Source organism: Neolamprologus multifasciatus, chromosome 12, assembly GCF_963576455.1.
Source record: "Neolamprologus multifasciatus chromosome 12, fNeoMul1.2, whole genome shotgun sequence".
Taxonomy (NCBI): Eukaryota; Metazoa; Chordata; class Actinopteri; order Cichliformes; family Cichlidae; genus Neolamprologus; species Neolamprologus multifasciatus.
The window spans coordinates 30,036,149-30,062,634 of NC_140450.1; the positions used below are offsets into that span (position 1 = coordinate 30,036,149).

Below are 26,486 nucleotides of genomic sequence, written 5' to 3' on the forward strand. Positions count from 1 at the left end.
TCTCTAAGGTCCAACATAAATATACTTTATTTATTCACTCCACATAAAATGTAATAAATAAATCATATAATACAAAAAACAACTATTTACATTTTAAACTTTTAACTATTTAAATTTTCAGCTTTTTCCTTTTAACCGAATTTAACGTGAAACAACACAAAACACTGCAAACCACAACACAATTAAATATAAATTAAAATATTAAAACAAAAAGAAGATGCACATTCTCTGTCATATGGGCCTGCATGATTTCTGAATCCTTTATCATCTGCAACTGAAAATAGCGGATGATTACTATACCTTTCTAATGTGAAGTTGTTGTCCCTCGCTCTCTTTCTCTCTGGCTCTGTTCCTGTGCTACTGCGAGTGTAACTAACGCTCCTCCCCCCTCTGCCCAGCGCAAAGTACAGGCCGCGCATGCGGAGTTTAGCGGAAAAAAGGGCGAGAGAGAGGGTGAGAGAAAAAAAACAAAACAAAAAAACCTCACGGCTCCCAATAAGGAGTCGGCTCGCGTCGTTCACTTCAAAGAGCCGGCTCTAAGAGCCATTTCGTTCGCAAACGACCCATCACTAGTTGTAATGACTAACTACTCCTGACATTTTGGAATGTTAGCTCTGTGTACAGTAAAGTTACAGCAGGATACAAATAATATCAGGCTGATCCTGCCACGATTTGTTCCCTCGGTTCAAATCACGGACAAACAGTATCCCACAGCTGTTTATGTTTTTAAACCCATTTTGCACAGAGAGGCATTTTTTGAAAACTGTATTGATAGCAATGTTGAATATTATTACACAGGAAAAAAAAAAACTACACATAAAATAATCACACCGTGATGCCTCTGCCTTTGTAAATGGAGGGACAGTAACTGCATGTGTATATGTAAGCCTGTAAAACCTGAAGATAGTCAGATTAAAAGTATTTTGTCTCTATCTGCCATTCTGCAATTCATCTCACGTAAACAATAACGTGGTGCGAAAAAGGCACATACCTTTCACGTTGGGTACTGAGGAACTCTGTATTCCTCGTCCACACTAAACGCAAAAAAGGAGTTTTAAAAAATATCAGTTTTTGGTGATTCGAAACGCCGTTTAAGTGTGGACGAAACAGCTGCGTTTTCAAAAATACCCGCGTAGGTGTGGACGTAGCCTAAAAGAGTTAGTAGTTTATTTTCTTACTACCTGTAATTTATTGCAGATTACTTGTATTTGCTTAATTGTTTACTAAATGTTCGAGGTGTGAAATAAACTGCAATGGAGCAAAGTATGGGTGTGTGTGGTTGGAGGATGAGTTTGTGCGTGTGCGCGTGCGGGGGGGGGGGGGGCGCGAACATTTTTCTTGTAGAGCTTACAAGACACTTAATATCTATATTTGGAAAAAACTGTGAAACTTTATGATGTTTCTACATAAGAGTGACAAGTGCGACAACGGAAACAGCAAAGCTGAAACCACAACACACAGTGAGTCATACTGCTTATTCATGGCTTTTAAGGAGAGGTATTTTAAGTATCATTCATAAAAAAGGTGGGAGGTTTACAACCTCATTCCATGTACATGTCTAAATGAGTATTGATAAAGCTTAAGGTTTATAGGATGTGAAAATTTGCCACTTAATAATTAAGTAAGAGCATGGAGCATGTTCTACATGTCACAATGCAAGCAGTGGTGTGTTTGAGCCAGTTTGTAGAAGTGAATGTTTGTAAGAGGTATCAAGAGGTAGGCGTGGTTAACAGAACAGGAACTCCTAGTTTATAAATTCTCATTACAATGCTGGTCTGCTCTGTTACTCTCAGTTTGCACTTGGACAATGACACGAAACCTCCTATTGTGGGTCCTCATCCTATATGCCTCTCTCAAGCTCTCCGGTAAGTCACTGGATACTTTTACCTCCACTAGCACACTGGCTACTTAATAACTAAAACCTAGTTTTGTCCTACCTTCTGTTTATTCAAACCTCTACCGGTGGCAGGTTTCTTTTCCTCAAGTAGTCCTCTAAATCTCCCTAGCCAAGGACGATGTGTTTTGTCCGGAATTAAAGACACTATGCTTTAACTCTGGTCTGTTTCATGTTTTGTGCTCAGATGAATTTGCTTCTCAGCCCTTTGCATTTGTTTACTAGACATGTGATTATAAAGGGAGCATTAAAACACAGTGGCTGTGGCTCACGCCTGTTGAAAACACCTTCTATGCACACTCATTAGAAAGAGAAAGAATTACTGTAAACACACTGCTAGTTTTGTGACGCTCCCTCAGAGGTAAGTTATGGAAAACAACAAAGCCAACACCCTCTCAGGTGCTACTATGTACCAGGTTATCAGGTAACTGTGACTCAGAGTGACTTAATCATTTATTCCAGGCAGGTTTTGCAGACTGGGAAATACAATCTTGAGTCACAAATGTTCTTGGTGAAGCAAAGGACTTTGATTTTGTAAATGTTTCTCCACAAAGTGAGAAGAGAATTAAGCAAAAGAAAAAAAGATGAAAATAATGATTAATCATTTAATTAAATATTCTGCATCTGGTTCCTGGAGCAAGTTATGGTACAGAATGATCAGAAATTTACAGAAGTGGCTACTGGGTGGGAGTCTTAGTCAAGAAAAACGCTACACTGTGAAGGATGATTTTATGAGAAAATCTGGAATGCAGAAATAATTCCCATAAAAAGGAACTAATAACATTTTCTAGCTAAAGTTGAAATCAAAGAACTCTTTTACAAATGTGATTATAATTTGAGAAGTTGCCCTTTGATTTAATCACACTACTTCTGCAGGCTCCGTAAATCACACCTGGTTTCCACTTTGTTTTATGTCAATACCAGTAATAATTGAGTAAAAAGCCCCACTTTGTGAATGTGATGTGGAACATTCTGTTAAATACTGCATGGATTCATGAGTTAGGGCAAAAAATAATCATCTGATGTCAATTCTTTTTTTGAGTTCAAGTGGACGTTTGTGTCAGGTTTCACAGAATTCCCTCCAGGCTCTCAACAAATAAATCTCCATTATGAGAAGCTTATATTCATGGTGCAGGATAACGCAAAGATGGTGGTAAAACCCTAAAACGGCCTCTTGGTAGCCTGGGGGGAAAAATCAGAAAGCAACCTCGGCACCACCCGTTACTGCAGGTTAGGTAGTATGTCAATATTTCTATGTGGACAATAAGAAACTATAGCCGTGAGCTTAAAAAAAATATGAATTCTGCCAACATTAGTCTCCTGCTAAAACCAGGCAAAGACCCTTTATTTCCCTCAAGCTAACATCCAATATCCCTTATAAATGTAGACCTCAAAATAATCTGCAAAGCCCTCTCAAAAAGATTAGAGAAAATAACCCCCCTCTTAATTCATCCTGACCAAAGTGGTTTCATAAAAGGTAGGCACTCATCAACAAACGCACGTACTATTACTTAATTTAATAGACTACTCATACAGTAAAAACATTGAAACCACAATATTATCTCTAGATGCAGAAAAGGTGTTTGACAGAGTTAACTGGAAATTTTTATTTGCAAATTTACACAAATTTGGTTTTGGAAACTCTTTCATAAACTGGCTAAGAATGTTATATAATTCCCCAACAGCTTGTGTCAGAACAAATGACCAGACATCCTCCAGCTTCTGTCTCCTGAGGGGCACCAGACAGGGATGCCCACTCTCCCCTTCACTGTTTGCTATTTTTATCGAACCACTAGCAGCAGCATTTAGACAGGCTACAACAATTAAGGGCATAAAATGTAAGAACGTAGGACATAAAATCAGTCTCTATGCGGATGATGTGTTACTTTTTCTCCAAAACTCACAAACCAACCTTTCTGAGGTAATTACTCTAATAAACTGGTTTTCAAGAGTTTCAGATTATTCAATTAACTGGTCAAAATCTACAGTTCTTCCAATTAACTGCTCCTTCCATAATTCTTCTCCTGCCCCACTACAATCTGGAAATATTAAATATTTAGGTATTAATGTCTCTCCTAAGCTTTCAGACTTAACTAAATTAAACCACATCTCACTTCTAAAGAAAGTAGAAGGCAATCTGACTAGATGGAAATCTCTAGCCATATCACTCATGGGAAGGGTCGCCACTATAAAAATGATGATCTTGCCAAAAATAAATTACTTATTTTTAATGATCCCGAACAAACCATCAGAAGATTGGTTCAGATCTCTGGATTCGTATATTTCTAAATTCCTTTGGAAAGATAAACCCCCACGTATAAGCTTAAAAACGCTTCAAAGAACCAAGGATAAAGGAGGATTAGATCTGCCTAATTTTCAACAATATTTCTTAGCCAACAGGCTTCAGTTTATCTCAGGATGGTTAAAACGTACCTTCTCAGATGAGCCCTGGCTAGATGTTGAACAGGCACTATGCAATAATCTAGAGATTTCAGACCTACCATTTATCAGCTCAAACACGACAAACAAAGACACGAATGCTTTAAAAGCATCAACATCAGCTCTTCTCTGACAGCATGGTGGGAGTTTCTAAAAATAGCGGCGTCTTCATTAATCCCATGCAGACGTACACCTATCTGGAATAACCCAGACATATTACAAAACAATAATATGATTAATTTTCCAGAATGGAGTTGTAAAGGAATTAAATACTTAGAACATATAGTAGAAGGAACAGACTTCATTCCATTTGACAGGCTAGTTATACAATATGGGATCAACAAGAAAAGATTTTTAGAATATCAACAAATTAAATCCATAGTAAAAAAGAAGTTTAACCTCAGTTACACTTAGCTAGATTAACGTGATTGTGTTGTGTTTAGTATGTTGCTCTGTTGTTGTTTTTTTGCTTGTTTTTTCTTCTTTTTCTCTCAACAGGTAATCCAGGAGATTTTTTTTTCTCTTCTTTCTCTTTTTAAGTGCCCTTTCTCACTGTCCCTCTTCCCTTCTGTTTTTCTTTTCCTTCATCTTTCTTTCTCCCTTTCCTATCCCTCCATCATGTCCGTCCCGTCTGTAACAACTGAAAATAAAATAAAATAAATAATAACACCAAAGATTGATCAAATGGACCAATACGGCAAGGTCGTGATGATTCATTTGGCAAAGTAAATCCATTGGGTATCCTTGTTAGTCTTCAGACAACAATTCTGACGGCTCAGAATGGTTCACCTCTTTCTCCAGGGGACATGATTGCGAAAGTATTCATGTGACTAACTTGGTATAAGGATATAAACTTTCTGTTTACAAAAGGCTTTGTTACCAGGAATGAGCCTTAAAAACTTGAGAATGTAACTTTAATCAAATGTTTAAAGTCACGATGATCACATGTTTGCAACTTAAATGACATTTGGAATGGAATGTCAAATTATGTAGTCAGGTTTGTTGTTTTTTTTGTTGTTTTATTGGTTTGGTTAAAAATAAATAGATACATAAAACTTATAGAAAAGCAGGATGTAAACAGACGAGATTAGTTAGCACAAATAATGAAAGCAATGAGTTAAGCATTCGACTAATTACAAAATAGACCCTGTTGACACTAGCATCCAAAATTAATATCCTTCTTCTAATTACTCATATGTGATTCACTTCCACAGGAAGCCATGGTCCTGAATTTGAGGAGGGAAAGCACTATGAGGTGGTTCGACCGGTCAGACTTTACACAATCAGAAAAAGACACACAGAGGTTTCTTTTCTTTTCTATTTTAAATCCTGTGATGTCAATCAAATCAGCTGCTGTTTTTCTCCTGATTATGAAAAATGAAAAAATAAAAATGAATGACTCAAAGCAAAATTTCCTGTTTTTTTGCCCACAGTACCACAGACCAGACACTCTTACGTATGCAATGACTGTGGGCGGACAAGACATAAAAATGCAACTTGAAAGAAATAAGTAAGTTTTCACTTCCCTAAACCTGTGTGTCTGCGCAGTGTGAGAAAATAAGTGGACAAATGGATATACAAGTAATGTATAAAATCAAAATAAGCAATTTTTTTTTTTAATAAACTGGAATTAGACTCACTCTTCACATCAAATGCTATTCTTTATCTTTCTGTATTTAGTGAATTACTTACCAAAGATTACACTGAGTCTTACTACCAAGAAGATGGGACTCGAGTCACCACAGTACCGAATGACATTGTAAGTGTTTGTATTCGTAGACAAACTTACCTCAAATTTACAGCTGTAAAATTGCACATTTTACTAGATTTAAAACGATTCAAAGGCTTTTAAGGCTGTTAGTGAATGCTGGAGACATAAGCAGATGAAAAGAAAGTTACATGTTGTCATTTAATAACACAGTCACCATTTTCATGTCCTTGCCAGGATCACTGCTTCTATCATGGGAGGATTGTGAACGACAGTGAGTCATCTGTTAGCATCAGTACCTGTGATGGACTCAGGTGAGCCACTGTCTTTATCTTTGCTTTATTTAAACTGTCATGACATCTTTCCAAAGCAATACCCACCCATGCTGTATGTTATAATAATCCAAATAACCTCACAGTTTCATTCCTTTGTTGTATTAAGCCACAAAGCCAAGTAACCAGTTTTTGTATTTGCATAACGCATTAAATTAATAATGTTAAACCTTCATATCAGATGAATAGATTTCAGGCCACCTTGGTTCACCAGAAACAAGTTGTGCAAATACTCTCATTACTTTTTAGATGTTAACCTTATCCTAACCCTCAACCAAACCTTACCTCACAGTGACTCTAACTTTAATTAAACCTAAACATTACATTAACATGTATAATGATTAACATGATGTCAGCATGTTAAAGTTCAGGAAAACAAAAACAAAAGTGCTAAAAGACATTAAAATCACACTGCAATAATAACAATCTTGAAGTGAAAACAGCACAAGAGAAAGTTTGGCCCAAATAAGTCTTTAGATGACAGTGGCTAGGTTCCTGAGTTGAGTCAGCCTCAAAGCAACATCTGAAAAATGAGAGCTAACCAGCATGATTTGGTTTAGGGGTTACTTCAGAACATCTGCTCAAAGGTACCTGATTGAGCCACTATCCAGTGATGATGAGGGGGATCATGCAGTGACGGCTTTTAATGAAAAGAACTTCACGCCTGCCGTGTGTGGGGTCACTAACACCAGCTGGAATGACGACTATGAACCTCCAACAAGCCGCAGCCGCTCTAGATCAGGGGTAACACAATTAGTTTTGTTCTCTGAAACCTTTTAGGTCTTCAAACTATCTCAAGTTAAATGTGACAGAGTTTAAGTAGACATGCCCAAAAGTCTTCATTTGTGTTGTTCCTTTTCTTCAGGGTATTTCTATTGTACAGCAGCGGAAATACATTGAGCTCGTCCTGGTTGCTGATAACCGCGCGGTAAAATTAATCTTCTTTTATAACTTTTATAACTTTTCTCCCCTTGGTTTGCAAAATTTAATTTCTATAAGATAAACTGCTGAGAAGCAGGATGAGAAATTTGTCTTGTGGTGTTTCAGTATGTGAAGATGAACATGGATCAAAAGAAGATGAGACAGAGAATATTTGAGATTGTCAACTTTCTCAACATGGTGAGTCTGTTTTTTTTCTATTTCTATACAGATTCCATACCAACACAGACACACTGTACTACATACTGTTCTGCAGTAGCTGCTAGCAGTTGAAGTATAATGTTACATCCCCAATGTTGTCTTCTTCAGGTCTACAAACCTCTGAGGACCTTTATTGCTCTGGTGGGGTTGGAGATATGGACAAATGCTGACCTGATCTCTGTGACCCCCCCAGCAGGAGAAAGCCTGGATGCTTTCATGAAGTGGAGAAACTCTGAGCTGGTGACCAGGATAAAACATGACAATGCACATCTTATAAGGTATGAATAGATTCTATAAGTAGAATCAGTCAGACTCAAATCATGTGGAGCAAAATGTCTCATACTTTCAACAGTAACCGAGCAGGAAAGAAAACAAATTTCAGAAATCTGAGTTGTGAGTATCCATATTTTTTTCTCCCAGGTTAAACCGGCCTGACACATCAGCTTAAGAGGTTTTAAGCTTCCACATAACGCTCGTGTAACTTGTGTTTTATACACAAGATACACAAGCAGATCCATTATTGAATTTTAAATAAGAATGTGCTTGAATGTTCACACCTCAGCATTCAGGAAAGTTCACAGTAGCTAATCTAATCTAATCTAATCTAATCTAGTAGTAGCTAGATTAGTGAGTAGATGGATGATATGAATCCTGTATATGAATTTAAGACTTTCTGATCTTCTCTTTCAGTGGTATCAACTTTAAAGGAACAACTGTGGGTCTTGCTTTCATTGGGACTCTCTGTTCTGGTCACTCTGTCGGCGTAGTACAGGTGAGGTGTTCATGCTTCCCAGATGATGTATCTCACTGACTTCATAACTTATGCCCTTGCTTCATGCTGTGGTAAATGTGAATTTTGGAAACATGTTCCTAAATCCATTTAGTTCAGTCATTCCTTTGCCCCTCAAAAATAAACTTACCGTAATTGTTTATCTGTTTTTTATTGTTTACTTTGATTAATGACCAAATACCAGAGAAGACAAATGACATTTCCATCACTTTATCACTAACATGTAGTGACCACTTCCTGCTAAAAGAGAAAAACTAAGTTAAATTATGATCTAGAACTAGACTCAGTCTACAAAGTCTTCTTTGCACATTTGAGATGCACACATCTCCATAAGTGCAATGTGTAAAACTCATTCTTTGACTAATCAATCATTTCTCACAAAATCCTTTTCCTCCTTACTGCACATGTAGACCACTACACTAACTCTGTCAATAGATCCATGTAGTCTGAAAGTCCCGACTGAATAGACTGAGAAAATGTTAAAACTGAGACAAACATGTGACATTATTGTGTTGCTCTGTCTTGCTGTTAGTAAATTTTTGCTGCTTTTCTTGTGCTTCATTTTTTTCTTAGGATCACAGTGATGCAGCCATAGCAGTGGGAGCAACACTGGCTCATGAGATGGGCCACAACCTGGGCATGAACCACGATGACTCCAGTGGTTGTTTATGTTCTGACGAAAGCTGCATCATGGCAGCAGCCCTCAGGTAAGAAAAGCTGATTTGAAGCAGCCTTCAAGTTGAATGCAGATTCTTTCTGTTAGCAAATAAATTCAGGCTATAACAAGTGACCATAAATAAACATTTACGAGCCTTACAAACCTCACTAAATGTTTTGACCATCATAACATGTTTCATTTGGTACAACAACATAATAAATGTGTATTGGGAGCAAAAAGGAGGTCAGCTGGTGCAGCTCTTAATCTCACATGGCTATGAGACTGAAGAACGTGTGTGAGCATGTTTGGTGCGTACGTGCTGTATATGTACCACCATACAGCTATTGTGCAGCCATGTCTCCCTAGTGTCAGACACTGATAAAGATAACACAAAAAAAGATAATAATAATAATGTGTTTGTTCCTTTTCAGCTGGAAAACTCCTCGAAGCTTCAGTAGCTGCAGCAGCAGCAACTATGAAAAGTACCTAACAAGCCGCAGCCCCAGTTGTCTGCTGGACAAACCAGACTACAAGAGTGTCGTGGCTCCCGCGGTCTGTGGAAATGGCTTCAAAGAGGAAGGAGAGCAGTGCGACTGTGGTTCGGTGCAGGTAAGTAAGCACATCAGCTGCTTAAAAGTTTTATTGTGTAGCAAGTTGATCTGTTCTACAAGCTGTTGGTGATCTGATCTGGTGAGTTTTATTCATTTAACAGCAAAACACAACAACAACTGTCTGAAGGGACTATATTTTCTAAGATAAAGATCTTATAACAACACAGCTAAAACCCCAACAATCAAATAACTGCTTATGAGCAAACATTTGGCAACAGTGGGAGCAAAAACCCCTTTTTAACAGGAGGAAAGCCCTCAGCAGCCTAGGCCTATTGTAGCTCCACAAACTTCTCTTTCTTGATGTCTTGCTCACCTCTCACTCACAGAGACTAGTTTGATAAACAGTGTAGCAAGTACAAATGTATTTATTACTATTATGCCATGATTCTGATCTGTGTCTGTGCATGCTCAGGTCTGAAAGGCTTCTGCCTTACAGCTATTGATTTCTCAGAATGGAATTCAGCTCCATGTTTCCTTTGTCTGATCTTGACTCTTTAATGAGGTGCTTGCTCTGAGACAAAAAAAACCTTCTGCTGCACATCAGATATGGACCTTCTTCGAATGGGCCTGAGCCTGTGCATCCAGACAGATATTGATTTATTCAAGGCCCAGTATTCAACTGACTTCTACCAGAAGCTGAAGAACTGCTGATTTTTTTTCTTTTTTGCAGTATTACTTGGAGTATGTGCTTCTATGGCTTCTGCAAACGCCCCTCAAATGATCAGTTTATCCCCTGTCAGCAAGCGTGAGTCCCAGTAGAACGTACAGGGCAACAGTTGCTCTGCAGCCGGCCCTTATTTTGATTCTTCATTCTTCATATCAACCAAACATGATGAGAAATAAACACTTATGTGTTGTCTTAACACTTTTGTGTAGTGTTAAGACTATATCTATAGAATGACAGTGATAGTGTAGCTGAACAGAAGTTATTGTTTTAAGTGAACTTCCGTGTTATGCAAACACTTTGGATTCTTTTTCCAGTGTGTCTGAGAACAGTTTTTTGTTCGCTTGCGATGTGTAACAGCTGAACAGCTTGTGGTTTTCAGTGAGACGAACATTCCAGTCAGAGTGATGTTTAGACCTGTTTTCACCTCTGCTGGAATTCAACAAGGAAAGATCATTAGAAGGAACTGAACGTGATTTATTGATGTACAAAACAGTATTCAGTGGTGTTTATAGATTCGACTCTGATGGCCCATCACAGCAGAACGGAATCCAAGCTATGATGCTAATTAGTGCAACAGCACAAACTACCACCATCAAAGCAGCATGGTGAGTGAGAAAATTGTAAGATGGTTCCAGATAGCGAAGAGAAAGTGCGAAGCAGACTAAACACTGAAACTGTGATAAGGCTCAAGGGAGAAAAGGCATGAGTGTGGACTGGAGAGAGAACCAGAGCCTGTAGGCTCAAGGCTGCTGTAGGCCAGAAGAGCAAGCATAGATCCTGCGACAAAGCTGAGAGCTGTCAAAGGGCAGAAGAGAGCGAAAACAGGCAATGGTACATTAATGCATTGAGATCACTTTAATTATTTGTAGAGCTCAGTACTTCCGCAGTACTTGAGCATCTTGGTGACCAACATGACTGGGGGAGGGGCAGATTCTGGCCTAAGCAGGTCAGACTCTGGGAAGTATGCCTCATGTATCTGAAACTAAAAACAGGTCATTCGTCAGCTCGCAGCTTTCACCTAGTTTTACGCACGACCCTGCTGAAAACTGTAAAACCAACAAAATGTGTTGATGATTGTATGAGTGTGATGAGTTCACTGATCCACTTCTGCACTTAGAGAAAATGTCTCTCCTGTTTGTTTCCTATTTTGCTTCTGGAATCTAAGATATATTTTTCTTTTTGTCCTCAAATCTCATCCTGGGAACGGCAGCAAGAAGCAAATTAAATTGGACTTTACCTTTCAGTATTCCTGAATTCTTGTGCATAGAAGAAACACTGGAAGCTGGGAAATTAGAGATGGCGCAGGGAGGAAACAATGTTGCAGAGGCCAGTGATAACAGAAACCAACATGTGGAGACTCAAGCAGCACTCCCAGGGTGGAATGTTGGCTGATTAAGACATCTGTATGCTGTTTATGCTTCCCATACAGACGATGGTGATGCCTGATATGGAAAGGATTGTAAAAGCAGTTTGTTGGGGAGAGTGACAGAGTATGCATTTTAACATCCCCATAGACTACCAATGCAATGGGGATTATCTCACTTGGGGACCATAGACAGTATGAATGGTAAACATTGTTTTAGGTGTTGTGTGAAGTCAAAGCTGCATTCTTTTACTGGCCCTGTTGAGTCCATAGGAGAACAGCCCTGACTTCTTTGAACACTTCCTGATGAGTTTACGGACTCAGTCACTCATTCCACGTCATACTGAACAAAACACGGTATCCTTTTTGCAAACTTTGTTTCTTTTATGGAGCGCAACCCCAGATGTGCGAACTGGATAATAACTGATTGAAAAGCCCAAATGAGCACGTGACTTCACAAGCACATCGAGTCCTCACTCGCCCCAGCTGGTTTCAAAACACTAGGATGTGCAAATGCGGATGATGTTGGCTCTTTCGACCACAGGGGTGTTGCAATAAGCAAAAACAGCTCGTTGTGTCTGACATGTTTTTTGATTACCAAAGTCTTTCTGTTCTTCATCCGAAGCACACTTTCTGTGTACTCACTACCTAATTTATAGCCAAAGTATTCACTCACTGTCTCTGTACTGTTTCGCTAGCTTAGCTCGTAGCCGACTCGCTAGCACCATGGCTACTTCACCTGTCCCTCCTGCACTTTCTTGCTCATTGTGTCAGATGTTTAGTTACTCCTCGGCCTCCTTTAGCAGTAATGATATCTGTAACAAATGTAGCATATTTGCAGCTCTGGAGGCCAGGATTACTGAACTGGAGACTCGGCTTCGCGCCCTTCACTCACCCTTAGCTAGCCAGGCCCCTGTAGCTGGTGCAGCCGAAGATAGCGTAGGCCCCGCTAGCTGTTCCCCGGCAGATCCCAAGCAGCTGCGGAAAGAGGGCGGCTGGGTAACGGTGAGGAGGAAGCATAGTCCTAAACAGAAGCCCCAGGTACACCACCAACCCGTTCATGTGTCTAACCGTTTTTCCCCACTTGGTGACACACCTGCTGGGGGTCAAACTCTGGTAATTGGTGATTCTGTTCTCAGACATGTGAAGCTAGAGACACCGGCAACCATAGTCAATTGTCTTCCAGGGGCCAGAGCAGGCAACATTGAAGGAAATTTAAAACTGCTGGCTAAGGGTAAACGTAAATTCAGTAAAATCATAATTCACGTCGGCAGTAATGACACCCGGTTACGCCAATCGGAGGTCACTAAAATCAATATTGAATCGGTGTGCAACTTTGCCAAAACAATGTCGGACTCTGTAGTTTTCTCTGGTCCCCTCCCCAATCAGACCAGGAGTGACATGTTTAGCCGCATGTTCTCCTTAAATTGCTGGCTGTCTGAGTGGTGTCCCCGAAATGATGTGGGCTTCATAGATAATTGGCAAACCTTCTGGAGGAAACCTGGTCTTGTTAGGAGAGAAGCATCCATCCCACTTTGGATGGAGCAGCTCTCATTCTAGAAATATGGACAAATTTATTAAACCCCTCAAAATATGACTATCCAGAGTTGGGACCAGGAAGCAGAGTTGCAGTCTTACACGCCTCTCTGCAGCTTCTCTCCTCCTGCTACCCCCCCAAAAACCCATCTCCATAGAGACTGTGTCAGCTTCCAAAAAGACAAAAAACAAACTAAAAACCAGCAACAAACAACTTAAACATAAACAATTACAAAGAAAGAACAATACAGTATCCACATCTGAACCAGAGAGTAAAACAGTGAAATGTGGATTATTAAATATTAGGTCTCTCTCCTCCAAGTCTCTGTTAGTACATGACTTAATAATTGATCAACAAATTGATTTACTCTGCCTTACAGAAACCTGGTTGCAGCAGGATGATTATGTTAGTTTAAATGAATCAACACCCCCGAGTCATTCTAACTACCAGAAATCGCAAAGCACAGGTCGAGGGGGCGGTGTGGCAGCAATTTTTCACACCAGTCTATTAATTAATGAAAGACCAAGACAGACTTTTAATTCATTTGAAAGCCTGATGCTTAACATTGTCCACCCCAGCTGTGAAACTCAGAAACCAGTCTTACTTGTTATCATCTATCGTCCACCTGGGCCTTACACAGAGTTTCTGTCTGATTTCTCAGACTTTATATCTAATTTAGTTCTGAGCTCAGATAAAACAATTATTGTGGGTGATTTTAACATCCATGTTGATGCTAAAAATGACAGCCTCAACATGGCATTTAATCTGTTGTTAGACTCAATTGGTTTCTCTCAAAATGTAAAAGAACCCACCCACCACTTTGATCACACTCTAGATCTTGTTTTAACATATGGCATAGAAACTGAACATTTAACAGTGTTTCCTGAAAACCCTCTCCTGTCTGATCATTTCTTGATAACATTTACATTTACAATAATTGATTACGCAGCAGTGGAGAGTGGACTTTATCAAAGTAGATGTCTTTCTGAAAGCGCTGTAACTAAGTTTAAGAATATAATCCAGCCACTGTTATCATCATCAATGCCCTGTACCAACACAGAGCAGAGCAGCTATCTGAACGCTACCCCAACAGAGGTCGATTATCTTGTTAATAATTTCACCTCCTCACTACGTACGACTCTGGATACTGTAGCTCCAGTGAAAACTAAGGTCTCTAATCAGAAGTACCTGACCCCGTGGTATAATTCTCAAACAGGTACCCTAAAGCAGATGACTCGTAATCTGGAGAGGAAATGGCGTGTCACAAATTTAGAGGATCATCATTTAGCCTGGAGAAATAGTTTGTTGCTTTATAAGAAAGCCCTCCGCAAAGCCAGAACAGCTTACTACTCATCACTGATTGAAGAAAATAAGAACAACCCCAGGTTTCTCTTCAGCACTGTAGCCAGGCTGACAAAAAGTCAGAGCTCTTTTGAGCCAAACATCCCTTTAACGTTAACTAGTGATGACTTCATGAACTTCTTCACAAATAAAATTTTTATCATTAGAGAAAAAATTACCAATAATCATCCCACAGATGTAATATTATCTACAGCTACTCTTAGTGCCATTGATGTTAAGTTAGACTCTTTTTCTCCAATCGATCTTTCTGAGTTAACTTCAATAATTACTTCCTCCAAACCATCAACGTGTCTTTTAGACCCCATTCCTACAAAACTGCTCAAAGAAGTCCTGCCATTGATTAATTCTTCGATCTTATATATGATCAACCTATCTCTAATAATCGGCTATGTACCACAGGCCTTCAAGGTGGCTGCAGTTAAACCTTTACTCAAAAAGCCATCTCTAGACCCAGCAGTCTTAGCTAATTATAGGCCAATCTCCAACCTTCCTTTCATATCAAAAATCCTTGAAAGAGTAGTTGTCAAACAGCTAACAGATCATTTGCACAGGAATGGTTTATTTGAAGAGTTTCAGTCAGGTTTCAGAGTTCATCACAGCACAGAAACAGCTTTAGTGAAGGTTACAAATGATCTTCTTATGGCCTCTGACAGTGGACTCATCTCTGTGCTTGTCCTGCTAGACCTTAGTGCAGCATTCGATACTGTTGACCATAATATCCTATTAGAGCGATTAGAACATGCTGTAGGTATTACAGGTATTGCACTGCAGTGGTTTGTATCATATCTATCTAATAGACTCCAATTTGTGCATGTAAATGGAGCGTCCTCTTCACACACTGAGGTTAATTATGGAGTTCCACAGGGTTCAGTGCTAGGACCAATTCTGTTTACATTATACATGCTTCCCCTAGGCAGCATCATTAGAAGACATAGCATACATTTTCACTGCTATGCAGATGACACCCAGCTCTATCTGTCCATGAAGCCAGATAACACACACCAATTAGTTAAACTGCAGGAATGTCTTAAAGACATAAAGACCTGGATGGCCACTAACTTTCTGCTTCTTAACTCAGATAAAACTGAGGTCATTGTACTCGGTGCTGAAAAGCTTAGAAATATGGTATCTAACCAGATTCTTACTCTGGATGGCATTACCTTGGCCTCCAGTAACACTGTGAGGAACCTTGGAGTCATTTTTGACCAGGATATGTCCTTCAACGCACATATTAAACAAATATGTAAGACTGCGTTCTTCCATTTGCGCAACATCTCTAAAATTAGAAATATTCTGTCTCAGAGTGACGCTGAAAAACTAGTTCATGCATTTATTACTTCCAGGCTGGACTACTGTAATTCATTATTATCAGGATGTCCAAAAAACTCACTGAAAAGCCTTCAGCTAATCCAAAATGCTGCAGCAAGAGTACTGACAGGGACTAGAAAGAGAGAGCATATTTCTCCTGTTTTGGCTTCCCTTCATTGGCTTCCTGTTGAATCCAGAATTGAATTCAAAATCCTGCTCCTCACATACAAGGTCTTAAATAATCAGGCCCCATCTTATCTTAATGACCTTGTAGTACCATATCACCCTATTAGAGCACTTCGCTCCCGCTCTGCAGGCCTACTTGTTGTTCCTAGAGTATTTAAAAGTAGAATGGGAGGGAGAGCCTTCAGTTTTCAGGCCCCTCTTCTGTGGAACCAGCTTCCAGTTTGGATTCGGGAGACAGACACTATCTCTACTTTCAAGATTAGGCTTAAAACTTTCCTTTTTGCTAAAGCATATAGTTAGGGCTGGACCAGGTGACCCTGAATCCTCCCTTAGTTATGCTGCAATAGATGTAGGCTGCCGGGGGATTCCCATGATGCATTGAGTTTTTCCTTTCCAGTCACCTTTCTCGCTCACTATGTATTAACAGACCTCTCTGTGTTGAATCATATCTGTTATTAACCTCTGTCTCTCTTCCACAGCATGTCTTTTATCCTGTCTTCCTTCTCTCACCCCAACCGGTCGCAGCAGATGGCCGCCCTCCCTGAGCCTGGTTCTGCCGGAGGTTTCTTCCTGTTAAAAGGGAGTTTTTCCTTCCCACTGTCGCCAAAGTGCTTGCTCATAGGGGGTCATATGATTGTTGGGTTTTTCTCTGTATCTATGAAGCGCCTTGAGGCGACTTTTGTTGTGATTTGGCGCTATATAAATAAAATTGAATTGAATTGAATTGAATTTCTGGCATGTTTGTACTTCAGACTCTATAATGGTCTTATACCACAAAAGTTCCTGAAAATCAAGAAATAAGGAAGTAGAAAGTAGAAACTGAGAACAGTGATTATAGACTATATTGGTGACACTCGACATTGCTTTTAGTAGTTTGAACATTGTGATGTGTGATCATGAGGCCAGCAGACACCCACAGTGGAAATCATTCATCAGGTTCTTTTCTATGTGTCAATAAACCTTCAAACCTAGTGATAAAGATTCCTAATGTATGTTGTCCCCGTAGGAGTGCACCAATCCCTGCTGCAACGCCACCACCTGCACCCTGAAAGAGGGTTCACAATGTGCTGAAGGCGAGTGCTGTGAGAACTGTAAGGTGAGTCAGTAAGAAGACAGATCAGTGTAACTAACTGGTGTCCCTTATTTTCATCCCTGGAAGTCTCTCCTCTGGCTGTAGTGATCCAGTTGTTTGCTCAGCTACAGTCCTCAAGTAATTAGAGAATCTTGCAAATGTTTGAACCAACACCACAGTATTGCATTTTGATCTTTTGTTTACAGTGCTCACGCAGTCAGAGTGTTTGACATAGCGCTGGAATTTGTAATCATATAACACTTTAAGAAAAACAATGTTTCAGATAACTTACACGTTGATGAAATATGCTCGGCACAGATCTTGCCTACCGCCAGACAGTGCCGCGCAAAGCAGGATGACTGTGATCTGCCAGAGTACTGTGATGGGATGAGCACGACCTGTCCGGAGGATGTGTTTGCTGTGAATGGGCTCCCATGTGATGGAGGCCAAGGGTACTGCTACAACGGTCAGTGTCCACAGAGACCTAAGCAGTGTGTCAAGATGTATGGATCAGGTGAGTATCCTGCCAATACGCATATGGATGTATGTGAAAGTCATATGGATAGTTAGGTTTTTATGCAATCTCCTGCTGCTATCAGATGCTAAGGAGGCCAGACAAGGATGCTATAACCACAACACCAGAGGAGTCTTCTATGGCTTCTGCAAACGCCCCTCAAAAGATCAGTTCATCCCCTGTCAGAAAGCGTGAGTCCCAGTAGAACGTACAGGGCAACAGTTGCTCTGCAGCCGGCCCTTATTTTGATTCTTCATTCTTCATATCAACCAAACATGATGAGAAATAAACACTGTTTTTCTTTTGCAGAGATGTTCTTTGTGGAAAGCTCTTCTGTGAAGGCGGTAATGAAAACCCAAACTATGGCCAGATGGTCGGCGTCGGCACATGCAAGGCAGCGTTCTTCTCAGACACCACCGGTGACAAAGGCCAGGTGGAAACGGGGACTAAATGTGGAGATGGAAAGGTAGCAGACTTCCAGAATCCACTTTTTGCTTACTCCATCTACAGTGTAGAACAAAATAAAGTTAAATATATGTCTGACTTGTCTTTTCCAAGGTGTGCAGCCAGAATCAGTGTGTGGATCTGCAGACGGCATACAAAAACACCAACTGTTCAGCAAAATGCCCAGGCCATGCTGTGAGTACATGATGACACCAAAAACTCATCCATTGAGGTGGAACTGATTTATAACAGTTTTGTGCTGGACTGTATATTCTGGTATTTTCATTATTAGTTCATCTGTTTTCAAAAAGTTATTAAGAGGAGAAGCTGTGTACCCTCATAGTTGTGAACAGGGTTCTAAAGCTTTTAAAGACTTTAATGCCGCTAAGAGTGAAATTTAAGATCAACTTTACAAAATCAAAGGGTTAAAAGTAGTTTTTGTGTGATTTCTCACTGCAAATTTTAACTAAATCCTTTGCTAGTGAGGGGCAGCTAATCCAGCATATCCATGTTTAAAATGTAGCTTATGTGTGAAAGGTGGATGGAGTCACTGACATAGCCTGCATTGAGTTTTGAACTTAACGTTTTATAACTTCAAGCTTAAAGGGGTCATATTGATCATGTCATGTTTGCATTTTGGAGCCAAAAGTAAAGTTGTAAGCTAACACTAGCATTTTGGTAAATGACCTGGATCCATGAGAGGTCTCACTCACTGACGCAAACTAATGGAAGTTTGGCCTAGCAGACAGATTCTGAGGTTAACTTTGTTTTCAAGGCACACATTTTAATACTGTTAAATTGGTCAGTTTAGCACTGTGGTCTATCGTGATCTACTCACATTTGATAGCCCGCTTCAATCAGCCATTCAGCTGCAGCTTTTGGGATTTATCACTGCTGACTTTATTGTTCGGTCCCAGAGGTAACGACTTCGTAGAAATAAGGGGAAAAAATGCATCATTTTGGAATTTTGTTAATATTCTGTGTATTTTGCAAATTTTAAACCCAGGATTTTACAGGATTTCCCCCCTCTGCCAAAAAATCTGTTTGATCTGTAGCAAACTACAACACAATAACACCATAAAATAATGATAAAATAAATAAAAATTGTGAAACATAACCTAAATATTTGGAGTGGATGTGATAACTACACCAATGGTGGCCATGCAGCTCCAGTAGTTTTAAAAGGTTTAGCCCTGTAAAGACAAAGACACCCTTCTAAGGCATCCCTGAAATGCTGATGTGAGATATAGAAGACATGCCCAAACTTACTCATGTAGGCTTTTTTAGAACCACATGTAAACATTTACAACTGCAGTGTGATTGCAAATATGCACTAAATAAGTGTCCAATTTAAAAAGAAAAAAATATTTTAAAAAAACAGATATAACAAATTGTTTTTTCACTTTTTGAAATGTGAATGAAATGAGAAAAACTTGAAAACCTCTAAATATTTTTAATTTAACTTTATTTTATAAAATGGCTCAAGCAAGCAAAAACTCTCAGTTAATCATAATAACATAATTTAGCCTAGCATCTTATTCATATTGTACTTATAGTTTATGTAAAATGAAACAAAATTAACTAGAGTCAATTTGTCAGAAGCTTAGGCGATAATATAATATACACTATAACTATATACTGGGTAAATCTAGTTAATTACATGCCACCAGTTACACTGGGGCTGAGTGTTTTATATTACTTAAATTCTACTTAAAGTCTAATAATGGCAACATCTTCTTTGTGCTTTCCAGGTGTGCAACCACAAAAGTGAGTGCCAGTGCGAGCCTGGGTGGATACTTCCTAACTGTGACTCAGCGGACACAGCTTTTAGTCGTACTGGTAAGAGTCATCTACTTCAGTCTACAGATTAAGTTCAATTTACTGTGTCATGTTGCACAATTACAACCCAAGCAAACTGATTTTTTTCTGTCTCTGTAGGAAAACCTATTGTCATTGCAGTCACGGTTACACTAGTGGTCCTAGGCATCATTGCTGCCATCGCAGGAATCATCTGGAAAAAGCGACAAAGTCCCATCCTGCCAATGTGAGTAATCATGACACTACTGGAGGCCATTGTACGCCTCTGTTTCTGCAAACTCGCCTCCATGAGGGTCGTCACCTGTTGATTCAATCTGTCTTTGCAGTGCAACAACTCAGAGGAAGCAGATAGCCGTGCAGAACCCGGCTTACCACGGCAAACAGCCTCCACCCAGTTACCCTGCATCAGGCCAACAGGTGATGTTCTGAGTGGAGCTGGAATTTGATCTAAAAACTGTTCCAACACATTTCTAATGACACCTGATATTTGTAGGCTGACAGACCAAAGCCTGAAGGACCTCCACCTCCACCACCTGCAGCGGGGACCAAACCCAAACCAGTCATTCAGATCCACAGAACTCCACCAGCTCCACCAGGGAACAAACCCACACCACCCATTTCAAACTACACAGCTGCACGGCAGGTACCAGAGCTCACCGGCCTTTAACCAGTTTTCTTTACTATTTCAGCTGGAAAAAAAACTTCTCCATAGATTAACCAGCAACTCTTTAATTTGATTGGATAACAAAAAAGCACATATAATTGGTTGCTTGTCTCCTTTGTTGGTTAGCTTTCCCAAAATAATAAGTGAGTTAAAAGATGCTAAACCATTTCATAAAGTTAATGGTCACTTTACTAATTCTGTTCTCAGTGCTGTAAGTGATTCATTTTATATTACACACAGTCATCTGAAGATAAAAATAAACATAAAAATTAGCACAATGTCACTTTAACATTTTTGGACATATCCATCTCTCTTTTGTCCTCCAGGCTCTGAGGCCAGTTCCTCCACCAAAGGTCTGATGTCTGCGTGGTGCCATCTCTTAGCAGCTCTTATTGCTCTCAGTAGGAGGCTGCTGTCACCGCTTTCTCAGTGCTGAAGCAACATTTCAACAATGACTCACAGATTGCACGAGGAGCAGGCCAGACTCTGATTGTTACTAGCATGCCATCCGCTGATGTCGTCATCGCTTTATATTTCCTAAGGCACTTTTTCATACTGCAGGGTTAGAGATACAGACAAGTATCTCTACTAGTGTTAGTATCTCTAACAAGCCAAGTGCAAGTACAGGCATCCCTGACTCTGAATGTGACTTACAACTCTTTTTATCACAGTAATGGCACAGAATATGAGTGTGTGTGTGCATGACCTAATGAAAATGTTATAACAATTTTCAGAATTTGTTACAGTTTCATATTTCATTTGTGTTTTTAAAATCCTTATAAATGTCGCTGACTTTGATGTGACAGTCAAAAATCGGAGTGCGATGCTCTGTTGCACCCTACAGTGCTCTACTTTAAAGTAAAGTGAATGCACTGAGAGAACTCAAAGACTGCACTTACCCCACCAGCTGAACATTATGAAGCACCTTAAACCATGCTTTCTCTCATGACACTGTAAAAGTTTGAGTTGTATTTATATTTTTATCTAAATGTACATATTTATCTACTTTGTTTACAAAATCAGACTTCTGCATGAGTAGAGAAAGAACAAAAGCATGATGCCAAATGACCTTCTTATTGGTGCCTTTTTAGAAGCTGGACCACTAAACGTGTATACAAGATTAGGTCTCACATGCAAGTGGTAAGACACATATCAATTTGCCACACCATTAAAATGAACGACTGTGATGTTTTTTAATGTTGATGTTGTAAAATTCTTCTTAATTCTTATATTGAAACATTTTGTTTTACATTTATTTGCATTATGGTTGTTTCCCAATATTTTTTTACTATAATATTGTCCTGCTGTATACTTTGTCCTATGCACTTACTTTGTAAAGCGGGACCATGCTGTACAATGATTAAATAAAATTGATTAAGTGACTAACAGATGAAGAACCTTATCCTGTTACACGGTGGCACATAATAAGGGCTGAGATCAATTAAATAGCAAGTGAATGGACAGTTCTTAAAGCTGATGTGTTGGAAGCAGAACAATGGAACAACAATGGAATGGAGCCCATCCCAGCTGTCAAAGGGTATTAGGTGGGATACACCCAGTGTAGGGTTTACACATTAAGAGAGAACTATTCACACTTCGAGCCAATTTAGAATCACCAGTGAACCTAAACGTGCTGTCTTTGCACTCTTGCAAGGTCCAAGTTGGCCATAAAGTGAGCAGGTTTCATCCGGCCATAAAAATACTTCAGTCAGATTCTGAAAATGTGGGAAAGTGAATGAAACGAGCTTTAATTCTTAAACAGTTTAGTGCAAAGCTTTTTTTAAACCCCTTGAATTCAAACTGGAGCTTTATATAAGTAAGAAGAAGTCTGTTTGGAGCAAAGATGCAGCCCAGATATGTTTTATCAGGATGTTTGCGAACTACGTTTTCTTCCCTTTACTCCCAATGCATCACAGCAGATGGCTGTCCCTCCCTGAGCCTGGTTCTGCTGGAGGCTTCTTCCTGTTAAAAGGGAGTTTTTCCTTCCCTCTTAGGTGGTCGTCTGACTGTTGGGGTTTTTTCTGTATTATTGAGGGGTGGGGGTTACATTATAAAGCACCTTGAGGAAACTGCTGATGTCATTATATAAATAAAACTGAATATGGTAAATGGTAAATGGCCTGTATTTGTATAGCGCTTTACTCAGTCCCTAAGGACCCCAAAGCGCTTTACACGTCCAGTCATCCACCCATTCACACACACATTCACACACTGGTGATGGCAAGCTACATTGTAGCCACAGCCACCCTGGGGCGCACTGACAGAGGCGACACTGGCCACCACCAGTAGGCAACGGGTGAATACATCAGAAGCACCAAAACATCACCTGTTGCCCACATAGAATAAGTCCTCAGATGATAGCTGATGGTTTGTGAGACTGATTCAGCCTCAAAGCAGCAAAAGTAGCATCTGAAAAATTTAATTTAATCTTTAAGGCCTAAACTATGAAGTAATTGTCAGAATATTCCATTTCCTTTGTGTGTATATTAAGCCATTTAAAAACAACTTTGCATTAATTCATTTTTAATTTGCCTATATGAGTTAATTTGTATCACATTTGCTACATTCAGCTTTTTTGTTTTGTTTGTTTCTTAAAAATGTGTTGTGCAATTTTTTTCTGTTTTTTCAGGGTGTGGGAAGATCAATGGAACTTGATACTAACATGATGGCGTAACAGGGTAACTGGTCTAACCTGCACAGAGGTACCTGCCTGAGCCACTGTGCTGTATATGTATTATTTCTATTGTTCAACAGAAATAACATGCGTTGTTCCTTGTTTCTGATAAGTAGGTAAAATTAGGTTTTTTTTCCCCCATAGTCTATTTGTTTCAACTTCATTTTAACTTTGTCAGCACAGTGTTTTTGCTATTTGTGGGTAAGTATCATCTAAGAAGGGCAGTCTCATCTAAGCTGATGCTTACAAAGCTCTGAGGACCTTTACTGAGGTGTTTCTCAACTGCGTATTCAGGTCACTTTGACTTTGGAAGAGCACCTTGTCTACCAATCAGAAGGCTGGTGGATGATCCCTGAGCCCTTTAGTCTGCATGAAGTGATCCTGGGAAACATGGAAGCCTTGATTTTCTAACATCCACGTCTTTTCTCCTGTGCAAGGTGCACATGCAACATTACAGTCAAATTTATTAAATGTGTGCACTGGGCTATTATGTATACCATCGGTATACTGCCTTTCCCCATATCTGTGTACAAGGATATATACTGACCTCCAGCTGAACTAGAGAAACTGGCGATGAAGGCACAGCTTTCTAAAGTGTGAGGGAAAAAACACATTTGGACATGAAAATTGTTATGAAAAAATACCAACAGCCTGCAAGAGATAGAAGAAAGCAAGTGGAGGACAAGGAGCACGGTCCTCCACTTGCTTGCTGGGTATGAGAAACTCACTGCAATGAGAAAAAAAAGAACAAAATGCAAATACTCCATCATCCACGGGACAGTGCCAAGAAACTGGACTGTAAGTGGTGACACCCAGCAGTGATAGAAGTCACCGTTAATGAAAGATACAGTGACATAACGAATATTGGAATATGTTTAAATTAACAAGCTATGGCCTACATTTTCCAATTTTAATGTTTTCTTGACATTTAATTTATTTATCTGTTTATTTTATTTTTTAATTGTGATTATGAGCATTTTGCAGCCTATGGTAGTTTGGAAAACTGTAAATAATGACCTTCGGTTTAAAGATTTGTGCTTGCTCAACTACAGCCATCTAGTGGCTACTTGAGATAGTGTAAATATTTGAACCCACACTGCCATATTTTCCTTTCAAAACTGTGCTTTCATTTAGACTCTTGAGCTTCACTGTGCACAGTAATCACCACAGTCAGTGTACAGACTTTGTGAAATGGCTTTAAAGTGAAGCATAACACATTTTCTGTCCAGTTTTTAGTCTATATTTTTTTAATGAGTGGAACAACCTTAAATGATTAGACAAGATATATCTTATCTTATTTAAGATATTATCTAAGATTGTATATTTTACAGTTCTTTACAAACTTCTACGGGGGAGAATAAATATTTAACAACTGTTAAAAGGAAGGTGGTTGTAGTGAATTGGGGTTTGCAGAAGCTCTTTTCACCATTACAAAACAATGCAATACAACTGTGAGGCAACAGTTGTTGTGAACCGTCATCACATAAACTGAACTGAACTGCTAGCCATCGTCTTCAACGCAACAGTAGTTTTTACCACCACTTAGCTACCTTTCAAAAACAGCCCAGCAAGCTTTAAACACAACACTGCTGTTGATTCTGTTCTTCTGGACGTAGCGTTTTCAGTGGGAGAAACGTTTCATCACTCATCTAAGGGGCTTCTTCAGTCTCAGCTGACTGCAGGCTTCCCCAACCTTACAAGCAGTACATTTGCACAATGACTGAAACCAGCCCACTGAAGGAACAATGGGCTGTGAGGTCAGTTTTATAATCATTAATATGCAAATTCTCATGACCACTGATCAACAACCACTGATCAAAGCTCATTGATTACTGACATGCAATGAGCAATGTCAGTATTTAGCGTTTTTAAAAATTAAAACTGAGTTATTAAGTGTATGGTGATTCTGTGCTCTTCTTCTGTCTGTACTTCCACCAGGGGTCTGATATCTGACACAGAGCCCAATCCTAACAGCTCTTATAGTCATCAGTAAGAGGCTGCTGTCACCAGTTTCCTCTGTGGTTTGTTTTTATGCAGTGTTGAAGCATCTAACTGGTTGCAGGAGGGACAAAATGGGCTCTGATTGTTACTGGCCTGCCGTCCACTGATGGCTTCATCACAGGGACTCTCTTTTTGCATTCTAAGGCACGGTTTGGTCTGCTTTGTTAGAAATAAGCACAACCCCTGAATGTGACTCATGATTTTTATTTTGCCCAGGTAAAGGCAGAGTATGACTGTGCATGACCAAATGAAGTCTGCTTTTACAATCTGGAGACAGTTCTTTCTCAGAATCATATAAATATTTCAAACTGTTTTTATTGATGTGACTGTCTGAGTTTGATGCTGTGTGGTGCATTCGAGTGCACCACCAGGTTTGTACACAATGTTAAACAGGTATCACAAGCAAGTTTTCAGTTGTTAAGGGGTGAGATATACACATCAGACAGCAAATGAATGGTCAGTTCTTAAAGATGATGTGTTGAAAACAGAAAAAATTAGCCGATCTGTGAGGGCTACATGAGCGATTCAGAGCACAGCAGCAGGTTATACAGAATGCTTGCAGAATACAGAGGCGATGAGCTGCAAACCACTAAAACAAATTGTGGTGATCCCATCTGCCCAACCATCTTCCTATTTATAATTTCTTTAAGTAGTCTTCAGGAATAGTTCTCCAGGGTTCTTGAAGGACGTTAAAGATCGTCTTTGGATGGTGGCTGACTTTTATTCTACTCTCTGTCAAGATGATCCCACACTGCCTCAGTAAGGTTGAGGCTCCAGGGAAGGCCAATCCATGACTGATGATTTTTTGATGTGTATTTCTCTATCCAGGTACCTCTCTGTTTTGTTTTTCGGTTCTTTCCTTCCTTAAGAATGTCTTCTGGAAAGCCACCCTTTCACTGAGACCATTTCTGATGAGGCTTCCCTGAACAGTAGGTGGTTCAACCGAAGGGCCAGATGCATGTTTTGGGTCTTTGCTGGATTTTTTCCACAGCTTTTGCTGTTCCAAAAACATCTTGCTTTTAAAGATCAGCTCAAATACAAATACAAAGTACAAATACAAATGTGCAATGTATGGATGTATACAACACCTAGAACACACAAATTCAAAAATACACAGATACAAAAATCATATCTTATTGTGGTGTGTATGTGTGAGAGAGAGAAACAGAAAGAGTGTGAGTGTGTGTCTTTGTAATGAAATGCACTTGAAAATGTCAGGAGACAGACACTAAGATTAGGCTTAAAACTTTCCTTTTTGCTAAAGCATATAGTTAGGGCTGGATCAGGTGACCCTGAATCCTCCC

At 39.6% G+C, this 26,486-nt stretch overlaps 1 protein-coding gene across 1 annotated transcript; it reads left to right on the plus strand.

Annotated features, from left to right (window-relative positions):
- Positions 1-1,738: 1,738 nt before the first annotated feature.
- Positions 1,739-21,322, plus strand: adam28 (ADAM metallopeptidase domain 28). The gene is made up of 22 exons (XM_085181113.1): positions 1,739-1,865; positions 5,548-5,636; positions 5,767-5,843; positions 6,014-6,092; positions 6,279-6,355; positions 6,934-7,117; positions 7,239-7,301; positions 7,421-7,492; positions 7,622-7,791; positions 8,204-8,285; positions 8,877-9,010; positions 9,393-9,570; positions 17,002-17,091; positions 17,386-17,581; positions 17,667-17,772; positions 17,891-18,047; positions 18,140-18,220; positions 19,777-19,864; positions 19,964-20,069; positions 20,170-20,260; positions 20,337-20,486; positions 20,834-21,322. The coding sequence occupies exons 1-22, from the start codon at positions 1,808-1,810 to the stop codon at positions 20,864-20,866; spliced, it is 2,361 nt and encodes a 786-aa protein (XP_085037239.1). The 5' UTR covers positions 1,739-1,807; the 3' UTR covers positions 20,867-21,322.
- Positions 21,323-26,486: the final 5,164 nt, after the last annotated feature.

Excerpts from the sequence above, each read along its gene's own strand:
- adam28 (XM_085181113.1), top strand. The coding sequence starts at position 1,808 with ATGACACGAAACCTCCTATTGTGGGTCCTCATCCTATATGCCTCTCTC. Across the intron at positions 6,093-6,278 it reads CCACAGTACCGAATGACATT|GATCACTGCTTCTATCATGG; the intron begins GTAAGTGTTTGT and ends TGTCCTTGCCAG. Across the intron at positions 9,011-9,392 it reads ATCATGGCAGCAGCCCTCAG|CTGGAAAACTCCTCGAAGCT; the intron begins GTAAGAAAAGCT and ends GTTCCTTTTCAG.